Genomic DNA, 16,277 nt, shown 5'->3' with positions numbered 1-16,277 from the left:
CTTTTTTTATGAATAGTGTTACCAAAAATTGTCCAAATACGGATTTCATGAATTGTATGAAAAAAGTTCATAATTAAAAAAAATGAATTGTTCATTATTGTTTCGAATGACTATGACTTCAAACATAATAATTAAGAGATATTTTGTATTATATACCTTATTCTTGGTTACATAACAACTTAGCTGTGACCATATTTCAATATAAAATAAAAATTGGCTAAAACCGCTATAAGGGTCATGGACAAAAGCTAGAAAAGAAGATTAAAGCTAAATGCATCTTTGTCAAAAATTAATTTCTATAGAAAGTTTTGTTAAAATGTTATTTCTATAGAAAATTTTGTCACAATTTTACTTCTATAGAAAATTTTGCCAAAATTTTACTCCTATAGAAAATTTTATCAAAATTTTATTTCCATAGATAATTTTGTCACAATTTTATTTCTATAGAAAATTTTAATCAAAGTTTTATTTCTATAGAAAATTTTGTCAAAATTTTATTTCTATAGAAAATTTTGTCAAAATTTTATTTCTATAAAAAATTTTGTCAAAATTTTATTTCTGTAGATAATTTTATCAAAATATTTATTTCTTTAGAAAATTTTGTCAAAATTTTATTTCTGTAAAAAATTTTGTCAACATTTTATTTCTATAGAAAATTTTTCAAAAATTTTATTCCATAGAAAATGTTCCATAGAAAATTTTATTTCTATAGAAAATTTTGTCAACTTTTTATTTCTATAGAAAAATTTTGTCAAAATTTTATTTCTATAGAAAAATTTGACAAAATTTTATTTCTATAGAAAAATTTGACAAAATTTTATTTCTATAGAAAATTTTGTAAAAGGTTATTACTATAGAAAATTTGGCCAACATTTTATTTCTATAGAAAATTTTGCCAAAATTTTATTTCTGTAGAAAATTTTATTAAAATTGTATTTCTATAGAAAATTTTGTCAAAATTTTATTTCCATAGAAAATGTTCCATAGAAAATTTTATTTCTATAGCAAATTTTGTCAACTTTTTATTTCTATAGAAAAATTTTGTCAAAATTTTATTTCTATAGAAAAATTTGAAAAATTTTATTTCTATAGAAAATTTTGTAAAAGGTTATTACTATAGAAAATTTGGCCAACATTTTATTTCTATAGAAAATTTTGTCAAAATTTTATTTCTGTAGAAAATTTTGTTAAAATTGTATTTCTATAAAAAATTTTGTCAAAATTTTATTTCCATAGATAATTTAATCAAAATTTTATTTGTATAGAAAATTTTTGTCAAAATTTTAATACTTCTCTAGAAAATTTTTGAGAAATGTTAGTTCTATAGAATTTTTTTTTTTGAAATTTTTATTTCTATAGAACATTTTTTTCAAAATTTTATTTCTATAGAAAATTTTTTTTTATTTCTATAGAAAATTTTCTAATACTTCTCTAGAAAATTTTGTCAAAATTTTACTTCTATAGGAAATTTTTGTCAAAATTTTATTTCTGTAGTAAATTTTGTCAAAATTTTATTTCTATAGAAAATTTTTGTCAAAATTTTATTTCTATAGAAAATTTTGTCAAAATTTTATTTCTATAGAAAATTTCGTCAAAATTTTATTTCTATAGAAAATTTTGTCAAAATTTTTATTTCTATAAAAAATTTGTCAAAATTTTATTTCTATAGAAAATTTTGTCAAGATCTTATTTCTATAGAAAAATTTTCAAAAATTTTATTTCCATAGAAAATGTTGTCAAAATTTTATTTCTATAGAAAATTTTGTCAACATTTTATTTCTATAGAAAAATTTTGTCAACATTTTATTTCTATAGAAAATTTCGTCAAATTTTTATTTCTGTAGAAAATTTTTGCTAAATTTTATTTCTGTAGAAAATTTTTGCTAAATTTTATTTCTATAGAAAAATTTGACAAAATTTTATTTCTATAGAAAATTTTGTAAAAGTTTATTTCTATAGAAAATTTCAAAATTTTATTTCTATAGAAAATGTTTGCTAAATTTTATTTCTATAGAAAATTTGTCAAAATTTTATTTCTATAGAAATTTTTTTCAAAACTTTACTTCTATAGAAAATTTTGTCAACATTTTATTTCTATAGAAAATGTTGACAAAATTTTATCTCTATAGAAAATTTGGTCAACATTTTATTTCTGTACAAAATGTTGTCACAATTTTATTTCTATAGAAAATGTTATCAAAATTTTATTTCTATAGAAAATTTTGCCAAAATTTTATTTCTATAGAAAATTTTGTCAAAAGTTTATTTCTATAGATTTTTTTTTTCAAAACTTTACTTCTATAGAAAATTTTGTCAAAATTTTATTTCTATAGAAAAAGTTGACAAAATTTTATCTCTATAGAAAATTTGGTCAACATTTAATTTATGTAGAAAATGTTGTCACAATTTTATTTCTATAGAAAATGTTATCAAAATATTATTTCTATAGAAAATTTTGCCAAAAATTCTATTTCTATAGAAAATTTTTGCTAAATTTTATTTCTATAGAAAATTTTGTCAAAATTTTATTTCTATAGACATTTTTTTCAAAACTTTACTTCTATAGAAAACTTTGTCAACATTTTATTTCTATAGAAAATGTTGACAAAATTTTATCTCTATAGAAAATTTGGTCAACATTTTATTTCTGTAGAAAATGTTGTCACAATTTTATTTCTATAGAAAATGTTATCAAAATTTTATTTCTATAGAAAATTTTGCCAAAATTCTATTTCTATAGAAAATTTTGCCAAAATTCTATTTCTGTAGAAAATTTTTGCTAAATTTTATTTCTATGGAAAAATTTGAGAAAATTTTATTTCTATAGAAAATTTTGTAAAAGTTTATTTCTATAGAAAATTTTATTTCTATAGAAAATTTCAAAATTTTATTTCTATAGAAAATTTTTGCTAAATTTTATTTCTATAAAAAATTTCATCAACATTTTATTTCTATAGAAAATTTTTCAAAAATTTTATTTCCATAGAAAATGTTGACAAAATTGTATCTCTATAGAAAATTTGGTCAACATTTTATTTCTGTAGAAAATGTTGTCACAATTTTATTTCTATAGAAAATGTTATCAAAATTTTATTTCTATAGAAAATTTTGCCAAAATTCTATTTCTATAGAAAATTTTTGCTAAATTTCTATAGAAAATTTTGTCAAAATTTTACTTCTATAGAAAATTTTATCAAAATTTTTATTTCTATAGAAAATTTTGTCAAAATTTAATTTTCATAGAAAAGTTTGTCAAAATTTTATTTCTATAGAAAATTTTGTTAAAATTTTATTTCTATAGAAAATTTTGTCAAAATTTCATTTGTATAGAAAATTTTTTAATTTTTTTTAGCTGTATAGAAAATTTTCTCAAAATTCTAATTTCTATAGAAAATTTTGTCAAAATTCTAATTTCTATAAAAAATTTTGTCAAAATTCTAATTTCTATAGAAAATTTTGTCCAAATTTTATTTCTATAGAATATTTGTCAAAATTTTATTTCCTTAGAAAATTTTGTAAAAATTTTATTTCTATAGAAAAATTTTTCATAATTTTATTTCTATAGAACATTTTTTCAATATTCTAATTCCTATAGAAAATTTTGTCAAAATTCTAATTTCTATAGAAAACTTTGTCAATATTGTTTTCTATAGAAAATTTTGTAAAAATTGTAATTTCTATAGAAAATTTTGTCAAAATTTTAATTTTTATAGAAAATTTTATCAAAATTTTACTTCTATAGAAAATTTTGTTAAAATTTTAATTCAATAGAAAAATTGTGAAGTACCTTTTTGTTGGAGAGGAATATTTTGCGAAATCTACCAATTCTACCAACTTCGGCAATTCACAAAAAAAATAAAAAAATCATTTTAGTTTAATTTTCAAAATATTATTCCTAAATAAAATTGACATTGAATGTAGTTACTAATATTATTTTTATTTTTCTTAATTTTTTCAGGTAAAAATATAACAATAATTATTACAAGATATTTGAGTGTGGCATATATAAAAACAAGTAAGTAAATAAAAATAAATTGCTGAAGATTGTTTTATTACCTCCGAAGTTTTAGAAATCAAATGTGCAAACCTAAATCTTGAAAAGTGTAGTTCAAGATGAAGACCGGAACAGAAGAAATATACCCATAAAACAATTTAATTTGGGTTCTTTGATGACCAAAATCGTATTTATCATCACCGTATTTCTTACTGTTGGGATAGTTCTTACTATTCCGCACATGAAATGTTGGTATATACTGAGCACAAATTATCTCTAGGTCGCAGTCTTAGCTAAAAGCTTTTCTTGGAAAGATTTAATGTAATTTCAATTCACAATTATTTCATTTTGGCTTTCCACTAATTTCTATTGAGTTTCCATATTTTATGCCATATTCTTCCAATCTTCCTTAATCATATCTGAAGCCTTTTCAGCAATCATTATTGTGGGAGCATTTGTATTACCACTTGTGACAAAAGGCATTATAGAAGCATCCACTACTCTTAAATTGGTGATACCTTTCACCTTTAATCTGGGATTGACACAGGCTGTTTCATCCTTTTCCGAACCCATTTTGACTGTACCCACAGGATGATATAAGGTACTAGAGAAATAGGTAATATAACATTGCCAATATTCCTCAGACTTAAAGTGAAATCGATTACATTCTTCAATGGGCATTTGTATAAGTTCTGCTTTTGTTTCCCTAAAAGCTGAAGTGTTCAAAAGTCGGTTGATATACCCAATACCATGAATTAGGGTTTCCTTATCTTGAGAATCCTTAAAATAAGCTGGATCAATTAAAGGGGGATCTTTGTATGAAGCAGATTTCAGTTTTATCCAACCTCTTGATTTGGGATGTGATACTGATACCAAAACAACTAAAACGTCATAGTTTAAAACTTCTTTGAATAGAAATTCTTTGTATTTTTCTTGGGCTGTTAGGCCTGTGAGTAAAATATCAGCACTCTGAAGATTTCCTCTCGGTAATAACAACTGATGAATTTCCACATCAGGATAGCTACTACTATCGCTAGTGTTGGTTTTTATGAAGGCTGTTAACTCTGCTATACCCAAAGAACTTAGAGGGCCACGTTGATGTATTAGATATTCATAAATTTCATCGAATGAGGCCTTGGGATCCGCTTCATTAGCTGGCAAGCGTATGAATAAGACGCCTATAATGTGATCATGTAAATTTGTACCTACAGGTAAATTATGCTTAAGGGGTATTTTCAGGGTTCTTAGAACCTGTTTAGGTCCCACACCGGATAACATTAAAAGCTTGGGCGAATCTATAGTACCAGCTGAGAGAATAACTTCCTTTGTCACACGAACTTTTAAGTTATGTTTCTGCCTCAAATGAAATTCAATGGTCTCCACCCGATCGCCTCTCTTGTTGAATTTGATTTTTGTAACTTGAGCATTTTTTATGATTTTCAAATTAGTTCGTTCCTTAACTTTTGCCAAATATTCTTTACCAGTACTGGCTCGTGCTCCATTTTTTATAGTGCTACTTATATGAGCATAACCAATATAGCTACCCTCAAGGAAATCATTCACCTTAGGTATACCCAGTTCTGCAGCACCTTTGTAAAACGTATTGAAGAGTTCCCCCTCTGGTCCTCTACTAAGAGCGAGGTAACCTCTAGGTTGGGATTGATTGCCTCGTGAGGATTCTGCTTTTTGAAAATAAGGCCAAATTTGATCATAACACCATCCATGGTTACCAGCGCCACACCATCCATCATAATCTCGACGATTTCCTCTAACATACAGCATGGCATTGATTGCTCCGGTACCTCCTATAGTTTTACCTCGAGGCCAATGACATTGTTGATTTTTCCAAGCCTTACAAGATCGCCCATTAGGTTGTGTATAATAGGAATAAGTGGAATTTGTATGTTGTACTGAATAAAAAAGGCTTGGTATCTGCGAATACACAAAAAAATAACATGAGTTAAAATGCCTCCAACTATCGGATTTGTTTACCTGGGCCTCTGCTGGAGGATCTTCCCCCGCCTCTATAACCAAAACTTTCCATTGGGGATTTTCACTTAAACGGCTGGCCACTACCGATCCAGCTGATCCTGCTCCAATTATCACAAAATCATAACTCTCCAAACCATTTTCTATGATTTGATTTCCATAATCACTAGGCCACATATCCTTATTTGAAATATTACACTGGGAGGCTAGTAAACCCTGTAGCAATAATGTCACAATTGCATTGACATTACCCACGCTTGATATGGAACACTGGTTCGCCAAGGAGGATACAGCAGACGCTGTATTGGCCATGTTAAGTCTCGTGCGAGAACAATACCCACTGGAACTCTGGACCTTTTAACAATTTAATTATAATATCAGTTGATTTGAAATTTCTATCATGAAGGCCCAACAACAATTGCCTCATTAATTTTCGGGAAGTGACAAATGTATTATTTTTGTTTTCATTTCATATAACACTATGCAAGATATAGCAAAATATTTATTTAGGATCAAAAAGAAATATTATTTTGTGGATTTTCTTTGAATCAGAGATAAGAAGTGAGCATTTCCTTATCTGGCAAGCATGCCTAAATATAGTTAAAAGACATATTTTCGCCCCAAATAAAATGTTAAACACACGAATAAAAGTAATTATTTTTTTTTAATAATTCTGCAACTTTTGAATGAATTAACCCTCTAATGACCCAATTTTTTTGCCCAGCTGAATAAACAATGTTTACGAAACAATAGCAAGAAATCGAAAGAAGAAAGAAAAATGTATACTATAAAATTCAGTATATACTACAAAGCCTCTTGAACAGTTTTAACTAGTTTTCTTTTTATTTTAAAAATTTTTATTGTTTTAAAATGTGTTTTACTAAAAGCTGATGCTTTTTAACGAAGTCCGCCTAAAGGCGGGATTGGGCATTAGAGGGTTAAGATATGAACATGAATTTGAAGCAGAGGTGTTTTCCTATAAGTTTGCTAATTTGTGAGTATGTACATGCACTGGTCGAAAAAATTCTCCTAGCTACCCCAGGAGAAAGTAGCGGCTGCTTTTCCTTTTTCAGCAGAATAAAAAAAATTTTAGTAAAATCGAATTAAAAAATACCAGTCAATATTTTTGATTTCAGCATACAATGACTACTTTACATTTTTATACCCTTCACCACTACTGTGGTAGAGGGTATAATAAGTTTGGACATTTGTATGTACCGCCAAGAAGGAAAAGTCAGAGACCCATTGTTTAGGGATACCGATCGTCTTAGAATTGAATTCTTTTTTCGGTACAAAGACAATCGCTATTGATTTTGGAGAAAATCGGTTTAGAGTAAGATATAGCTGCCATATATATATATTTATCATAATTGACATGTTTATCAACCGATCTTCTTCACATTCCGTACATCTGAATTTTTTATAAAATTATTTTTCCGTACATCTGAATATTTTATAAAAAAACATGCAAAATATCAGCCACATCGATTCAGATATAGTTTCGCCCGATATGTACATATATGATCCCAGAAACTAGAATTTTACCCTGATTTGCTCACAATTGATGTTATCGTCGTATTGCGACAAATTTAGTTGAAATCGTTTCAGATTTAGATATAGCTCCGATATATATCTTTCACCCGGTTTAGAATCATATGACCGTAGAGGCCAAATTTTAACACCGATTCACGTAAAATTTTGCACAGAGAGTAGAATTGACATTCTACCACTGCTTGCTAAATGTCGTTGAAATCGGTTCAGATTTAGATATGACCATAGAGGCCAAATTTTTATTCCGATTTATGTGAGGTTATGCACAGGGAATAGAATTAATATCATAGCTATCCATGCCAAATTTGGTTAAAATCGGTTCAGATTTAGATATAGCTCCAATATATATCTTTCGCACGATATGGATTTAATTAACCAGCAAAAAAATTTGGAAGTTCTTCCAAAGGCACTTCCAGAAGATGTACTTCCAATGATATTCTTTAGTTTAACTACACAGGAAGTTCTTTTCATTCAATTTTTTTCAATATGCTTTTTTTATATTTTTAATGGGTAAATTTAATTTTTTTGTTTTAAATTGGTTAAAAACAGTTGAAGAATTTATAAAATGATACAATTTATTTAAATTTTGTCGAAAAAAATGCTAAATACAATCTGAGAAAATTATGAATTTTTGAAAATATTTGAGGTGAAACGTTTCAAACAAGCGTTACAATCCATTAAAAATTATAAAAAATTATACAAATTATATATTTGACAAAATGTCACAGAATTCTTTAATTTACATCCAAAACATTGAATTCGGATCACACCTAAAAAAGTGATGCAAATTCAGTGCACCGGCTGTTGAAATGGAGGACTTCTGTCCTATGACAAGCCCATGTTAAATTCATCGCTTCTGCGTCAATTTTGAACCACTTCCGGATCCAAAAATAACATTTTCATTACTTTTTTGGCGACGCTTTTGTTGCTGGGTGAAATCGGTTCAAATTTAGCTCCAATATATGTATATCTTTTGTCCGATTTAGATTCATATAACAACCGGAGACAAAATTTTCATTTCGATTCATTTGATTTTTTTTTTAATTTTTGCTTTAGCTTTATATTTCCCATATTTTTATACCCTCCACCATAAGATAGGGGGTATATTTACTTTGTCATACAGTTTGCAACACATCGAAATATTGGTCTAAGGCCCCATAAAGTATATATATTCTGGGTCGTGGTGAAATTCTGAGTCGATCTAGCTATGTCCGTCCGTCTGTGGAAATCACGCTAACTTCCGAACAAAACAAGCTATCGACTTGAAACTTGGCACAAGAAGTTGTTATTGATGTAGGTCGGATGGTATTGCAAATGGGGCATATCGGCCCACGTTAACGCCCATATAAACCGATCCCCAGATTTGACCTCCGGAACCCCTTGGAGGAGCAAATTTCATCCGATCCGGTGAAAATTTGGTATGTGGTGTTAGTATAGGGTCTCCACCAAACATGCAAAAATTTGTTCATATCAGTCAATAAATATATATAGCCCCCATATAAACCGATCCCCAGATTTGACCTGCGGAGCCTATTGGAGGAGGAAACTTCATCCGATCCGGTTGAAATTTGGTATGTGGTGTTAATATATGGTCTCTAACAACCATGCAAAAATTGGTCTATGTCGGTCCATAAATATATGTAGCCCCCATATAAACCGATCCCCACATTTGACTTCCGGAGCCTATTGGAGGAGGAAACTTCATCCCATCCGGTTGAAATTTGGTATGCGGTGTTAGTATATGGTCTCCAACAACCATGCAAAAATTGGTCTATATCGGTCCATAAATATATATAGCCCCCAGATAAACCGATCCCCAGATTTGACCTCCGATCACGGTTTCCGCTCGTACCAAAAGTAATCTACCAAAATTTGGAGAAAGTTCTACCAAAAACTATCAAACAAAAAATCTTCTATAGAAAATTTTGGAAAAATTTTATTTCTATAGAAAATTTTGTCAACATTTCATTTCTATAGAAAATTTTGTCAAAATTTTATTTCTTTAGAAAATTTTGTCAAAATTTTATTTCTATAAAAAATTTTGTCAAAATTTTATTTCTATAGAAAATTTTGTCAAAATTTTATTCCATAGAAAATTTTGTCAAAATTTTATTTCTATAGAAAATTTAATCAAAATTTTATTTCTATAGAAAATTTAATCAAAATTTTATTATTATAGAAAATTTTGTCAAAATTTTATTCCTTTAGAGAATTTTGTCAAAATTTTATTTCTATAGAAAATTTTGTCAAAATTTTATTTCCATAGAAAATTTTGTCAAAATTTTATTTCTATAGAAAATTTAATCAAAATTTTATTCCTATAGAAAATTTTGTCAAAAGTTTATTTCTATAGAAAATTTTGTCAAAATTTTATTTCCATAGAAAATTTTGTCAAAATTTTATTTCTATCGAAAATTTAATCAAAATTTTTTTTCTATAGAAAATTTTGTCAAAATTTTATTTCTATTGAAAATGTTGTCAAAATTTTATTTCTATAGAAAATTTTGTCAACATTTTATTTCTATAGAAAATTTTGTCAAAATTTTATTCCATAGAAAATTTTGTCAAAATTTTATTTCTATAGAAAATTTAATCAAAATTTTATTTCTATAGAAAATTTAATCAAAATTTTATTATTATAGAAAATTTTGTCAAAATTTTATTCCTTTAGAGAATTTTGTCAAAATTTTATTTCTATAGAAAATTTTGTCAAAATTTTATTTCCATAGAAAATTTTGTCAAAATTTTATTTCTATAGAAAATTTAATCAAAATTTTATTCCTATAGAAAATTTTGTCAAAAGTTTATTTCTATAGAAAATTTTGTCAAAATTTTGTTTCTATAGAAAATTTGTCAAAATTTTATTTCTATAGAAAATTTAATCAAAATCTTATTATTATAGAAAATTTTGTCAAAATTTTATTTCCATAGAAAATTTCGTCAAAATTTTATTTCTATCGAAAATTTAATCAAAATTTTTTTTCTATAGAAAATTTTGTCAAAATTTTATTTCTATTGAAAATGTTGTCAAAATTTTATTTCTATAGAAAATTTTGTCAACATTTTATTTCTATAGAAAATTTTGTCAAAATTTTATTTTTATAGAAAATTTTGTCAAAATTTTATTTCTATAGAAAATTTTGTAAAATTTTTGTTTCTATAGAAAATTTTGTCAGTTTTTTTCTTTAGAAAAATTTGTCAAAATTTTATTTCTGTAGAAAATTTTGTCAAAATTTTGTTTCTATAGAAAATTTGTCAAAATTTTATTTCTATAGAAAATTTAATCAAAATCTTATTATTATAGAAAATTTTGTCAAAATTTTATTTCTATAGAAAAGTTTGCCAAATTTTATTTCTATAGAAAATTTTGTCAAAATTTTATTTCCATAGAAAATTTTGTCAAAACTTTATTTCTATAGAAAATTTTGTCAAAATATTATTTCTAACGAAAATTTTGTTAACATTTTATTTCCATAGGAAATTTTGTCAAAATTTTATTTCTATAGAAAATTTTGTCAAAATTTTATTTCTATAGAAAACTTTGTCAAAATTTTATTTCTATAAAAAATTTTGTCAACATTTTATTTCTATAGAAAATTTTGTCAAAATTCTATTTCTATAGAAAATTTTGTCAAAATTTTATTTCTATAGAAAATTTTGTGAAAATTTAATCTTTTCTTTTTCTTTTCTTTTCCTCTGTTGGTTAAGCTACTCTTGTAGTTTAGTCAATGTATGGTTTTAAGCTGAAATAAAAAAACGACAACAATGCTTAAAGAACAAAACCAACAATAACAAAACAAAACAAATGGAAAATTTAATTTCTATAGAAAAATTTGTCAACATTTTATTTCCAAAGAAAATTTTGTCAAAATTTTATTTCTATAAAAAACATTTTGTCAAAATTTTATTTCTATAAAAAAATTTTGTCAAATTTTTATTTCTATAGAAAATTTTGTTAAAATTTTGTTTCTATAGAAAATTTTGTCAAAATTTTATTGCTATAGAAAAATGTTTCATAATTTTATTTCTATAGAAAATTTTGTCAAAATTCTAATTTCTGTAGAAAATTTTGTAAAAATTTTATTTCTATAGAAAATTTTGTCAAAATTTTATTTCTATAGAAAATTTTGTCAAAATTGTATTTCTGTAGAAAATTTTGTCAAAATATTATTTCTATAGAAAATTTTATCAAAATTTTATTTCTATAGAAAATTTTGTCAAAATATTATTTCTATAGAAAATTTTAGAAAAATTTTATTTCTGTAGAAAATTTTGTCAAAATATTATTTCTATAGAATATTTTAGAAAAATTTTATTTCTATAGAAAATTTTGTCAAAATTTTATTTTTATAGATAATTTTGTCAAAATTTTATTTTTATAGATAATTTTGTCAAATTTTCATTTCTATAGAAAATTTTATCAAAATTTTATTTCTATAGAAATTTTTGTTAAAATTTTATTTATATTTTCTATAGAAAAGAATATTCTGCAAAATCTACCGAAACATCAAGAATTCTACCAATCTACCAAACACCAAAAAAACTACCATTATTGGTAGAATTCTACCAACTGTGGTAACCGTGCCTCCGAAACCTCTTGGAGGACTAAAATTCACCCGATTCGGATGAATTTGGTACATTTTTACTTAATTGTGTTTCGTTTCGTTAAATTTAAAGTCTATGAGATTTTGTAGAAGTTCAAAAATGTTTCTCCAAATTGGTTCTGATTTAAATATTTTGTACATGGGAATTTAAACCTTTATGTACCAACAAATTTGAAAAAGTTGAAATGTTTCAAAAATGTTGATCTACATAGGGGTGAAGGGTATAATATAGTCGGCTCTGCATGACTTTAGACTTTACTAACTTGTTTTACTATTATAGCAGACTCTTTTTTGTACACAGAAAACATTTCACGAAAAATTTTCCAATTAAAATTTTAATTTATTTTGAAAAAATATTCAATTAAAAATTTAATTGAATAGTTGAAACAAACATCAATCACAACAATTAATAGTATCAATTAATTTTTTAATTGGATCAATTAATTTTTTAATTGACCTTCAATTATTTTTTTAATTGATACTATCATTTCTGTGATTGAAGACACTTCAATTAAAAAATTAATTGAAAATTAAAATTAATTTCGTGATTGAATCAGAAAATTTTTTTTTGTGTGTACCTACTAAAAAATTCCTTGGGTGTTGGAAAATACAACATCTTTCGCACACAGAAAAATCATTTCTACATATTGATCCATTTAAAAAATACCATTTGCAACCACTGTGCGAATTTCGTTTTAAATTGTTTTTCTAGAAAATTGCTAAAATAATATGTATTAAATAAGTAAAAAAATAAATTAAGTTAACTTTAATAATTTTCAATTGAAATTGAATTAAAAATAAACAATTTCTCTCAGATGGCTCCCACCGTGTTTAAGTAAAATCTTTCACTTTGAATTTCATGGCTTTGGAATCAATGATTTTGTGTAATTATTTAATTTAAAATTGTGGATATGAATGGAACTAATAAATAAACAAACCTGTATGGCTTCCGTAAAAATAACGGAAGTATCTATTGGAAATAGATTCATTGTATTGTTGTAGTATTAAATAAAATATAATTCAACAACAATTCAATTTCAACCATTTAGTAGTTTTTATATACACAGAAAAAAATCTAAACTATGTCATTAATTATTTCGTGCGAAACTTCAACTAATTTTGAATTTGTATTCCAAATTTTGAGAATAAATAAATTTGACATTTTTGGATTTTTAACTACCATTTACGAAATGCATCCTTCTCGAAAAGCAAAATTGAACGAAAAATAAAGAAAAAATTTAAGCGCCATATATGAGTAATTACCATTTCGACCACGCTGTACTTCATTCTTACCAATTTTGAGAAGTGTACGAAAACTTCCTCTGCTTTGGTTAGCATTGAACTTATATGTATGTCATTGAAATTTTATTGACATTAAATTCATAGAATTTTTATAAATTTCATTATTTATTGAATAATTAATTAATTGTGTAATTGATTGTGTTTATACCCTGCACCACACTGTGGAGCAAGGTATTATAAGTTGGTGCATAGGGCTCACTTAGATTATTCAGTCCATTGTGATACCACATTTAACTAAAAGTACCTATTACATATGGGTACTTCTAGTTTTAACCACTGAACCTTCACTATTATTTTCTTTTGTTGAACCAACCAGATTGTTCCAAAAACATTAACAGACTGTTTAAGTTAACGTTGTCCAGGTCCGCTAGTAATCTAAAGCTATATGCCCCTAAAATTCGCTTACGCCTTACACAAAATGCAGGACGCTCACACAAGAGGTGTTTAATTGATTCCTTTTCCTCCGCATCATGACAGCTCATACAGTAGTCATTATACTTCGCACCAATAGTTTTTGCAACTTCGCCTATCAGGCAGCGACCCGTTATAGCAGATATCAGAAGTGATATCTGACGTCTTGAGAACACTAGCATATCTAATGTGCGGTTCAAGATTAAATGGGGTCTTATTTGCTTGGTGTAGTTACAACCCTTGCAATTCTCCCATCGAACATTTGCCATCATGACAACCTTCTCACGCAGTAAGAGCTTGCAGGTAGCCAGAGACATACCAACAGATTCTAGTTCCCCTGGAATATATAGGGTAGTCACTAGCCTTGCTAACTCATCCGCTTCGCAATTCCCCGGTATGTTCCTATGGCCAGGCACCCATATTAGGTGAATATTGTACTGCTCAGCCATCTCGTTGAGAGATTTGCGGCAGTCGATGGCCGTTTTCGAGTTAAGGAGCACAGAGTCCAAGGATTTTATTGCAGGTTGACTGTCTGAGTATATATTAATGCCAACAGTTTTTCGACATTACTTCTCAGCCAATTCGCCACCTCTTTTATTGCTAATATTTCAGCCTGAAAAACACTACAGTGATTAGGTAATCTTTTCGCTATTCGAAGTTCCAGATCTTTAGAATATACTCCGAAACCCACTTGTCCATACAATTTGAAGCCATCAGTGTAGAAATCTATATATTCCCCGGGGTCTGTGTACACCACGCCTCACTGTTTAGAGTTTCAAACTTTTTGTCGAAAAGTTGTTTCGCCAGAGTGTAATCCACTACGTTAGGTACATCTGGCATTATTTTGAGGTGCGAACTGTGACCGTACAATTTTTCCGACCACTGCAATAGCTCGCGTAACCGCACAGCCGTTGTTGCAGCTGACTGTTTGGCCAAAATGTCTAAAGGCAATAGATGCAGCATGACATTAAGGGAATCTGTTCCTGTCTTACACAAACACGCCATACGCTGAACTTTATCTAAACCTGTCGGTTGCTGAAGTGCCGGCCACCAGACTACAACACCATATAGCATTATAGTTCTAACCACTGCCGTGTATAGCCAATACACAATTTTCGGTTTTAGTCCCCACTTTTTTCCTATTGCCTTTTTGCACGAGTACAAAGCTATCGTGGCTTTTCTCGCTCTTTCTTTAATATTAAGCTTAAAGTTTAGCTTCCTGTCCAGAATAACGCCAAGGTATTTTGCACACTCACCAAAGGGAATTTCATTACCCTCTAAGGATATGGGCTTAACCGTGGGAGTTTTGCGATCTTTGCAGTACATGACTAATTCTGTCTTTGCAGGATTTACTCCAAGACCATTCTCTTTCGCCCATTTCTCAGTCATCCGGAGGGCTCTCTGTATAATATCTCTGATTGTGGATGGGAATTTTCCCCTGACTGCTAGCGCCACATCGTCTGCGTATGCCACCACTTTTATCCTTTGTTTTTCTAGGGAAACCAGAAGGTTGTTTATGGCAACATTCCAAAGAAGAGATAGAACTCCTCCTTGTGGAGTGCCTCTGTTCACATAACTTTTTACACGCAAAGAAAAAAAACGTTTGGAAAACGTGTACCGAAAACGTTTTTCTTTTGTTAGAGTTTTTTGAATTGCTTCGAAAATTTTAAACTTTTATCACCAAAAAAATTCGTTTGTTACAAAATTTTTATTTTTTCAATAAAAAAAGTTATTTTTGAAATAACAACACATTCCATTTCGTTTATATCAAACACTGTTCTTTTCTGACTTTAGGTCTTTAATAAGACACATTTTACAGTTCAAAATTTAATATAGTACAATGTAATGTTAAACATTTTTTCGGAATCTTCCGAATATATCTGGAATATATGTAAAAAAAACAAAAAAAAAAAACTTTGGCCGAAGCAGGGATCGAACCCACGACCCTTGGCATGAGAGTCGGACGTAGCTACCACTGCTCCACGGTGCCAAACTAAGTGTTTGTTTCTGTTAAATAAACTTTGTTTATTCGGTTCGTGGGCGCCGCAAGCTATGCTATATAAATATAACTTATATTGATATTTATCTATTGATGACCATAACAGGTACATAGCTCAGTGGTTAGTGTGTTGGCTTACAATGTGCATGGTCCGCGGTTCGATTCTCCGTCCAGGCGAAAGGTAAAAAACATTTTAAAAATTTATAAAATCGTATAATTTCTTGTACATTGTTGGTATTACAGGAAAAGATGTTAAGAACTAAAAATCCTCGTGGATGTGAGAAAGATGTGAGGGACAATGCAATTAGCAAGAAAATAATGTTTTTTTTTGAGCTAGTCTTTATGAAATTGCTTTTACATCCTGGAAAAGAATAAACGTTTATCACAAAAAGTATATACTTTTCTTCCAAATACACTTCCTTACAGC

General features: G+C 27.3%; 1 protein-coding gene across 1 annotated transcript; it reads right to left on the bottom strand.

The window, feature by feature from the left end:
• Positions 1–4,004: 4,004 nt before the first annotated feature.
• LOC142229341 (glucose dehydrogenase [FAD, quinone]-like) lies at positions 4,005–6,510 on the bottom strand. The gene is made up of 2 exons (XM_075299895.1): positions 5,987–6,510; positions 4,005–5,926 (listed from the first exon to the last, which is right to left on the bottom strand). The coding sequence occupies exons 1-2, from the start codon at positions 6,293–6,295 to the stop codon at positions 4,379–4,381; spliced, it is 1,857 nt and encodes a 618-aa protein (XP_075156010.1). The 5' UTR covers positions 6,296–6,510; the 3' UTR covers positions 4,005–4,378.
• Positions 6,511–16,277: the final 9,767 nt, after the last annotated feature.

The sequence above is a fragment of the Haematobia irritans genome, chromosome 3 (assembly GCF_050003625.1).
Source record: "Haematobia irritans isolate KBUSLIRL chromosome 3, ASM5000362v1, whole genome shotgun sequence".
Taxonomy (NCBI): domain Eukaryota; kingdom Metazoa; phylum Arthropoda; class Insecta; order Diptera; family Muscidae; genus Haematobia; species Haematobia irritans.
Note: the sequence above shows the minus strand (reverse complement) of the source record. Positions and strands in the feature narration are given on the sequence as shown.

What these genes read in the sequence shown, in the direction of transcription:
- LOC142229341 (XM_075299895.1), bottom strand. Translation starts at nt 6,295, where the DNA reads ATGGCCAATACAGCGTCTGCTGTATCCTCCTTGGCGAACCAGTGTTCC. An exon ending in ATCCTCCAGCAGAGGCCCAG is followed by an intron (nt 5,927 to 5,986) that starts GTAAACAAATCC and finishes GTGTATTCGCAG; the next exon opens with ATACCAAGCCTTTTTTATTC.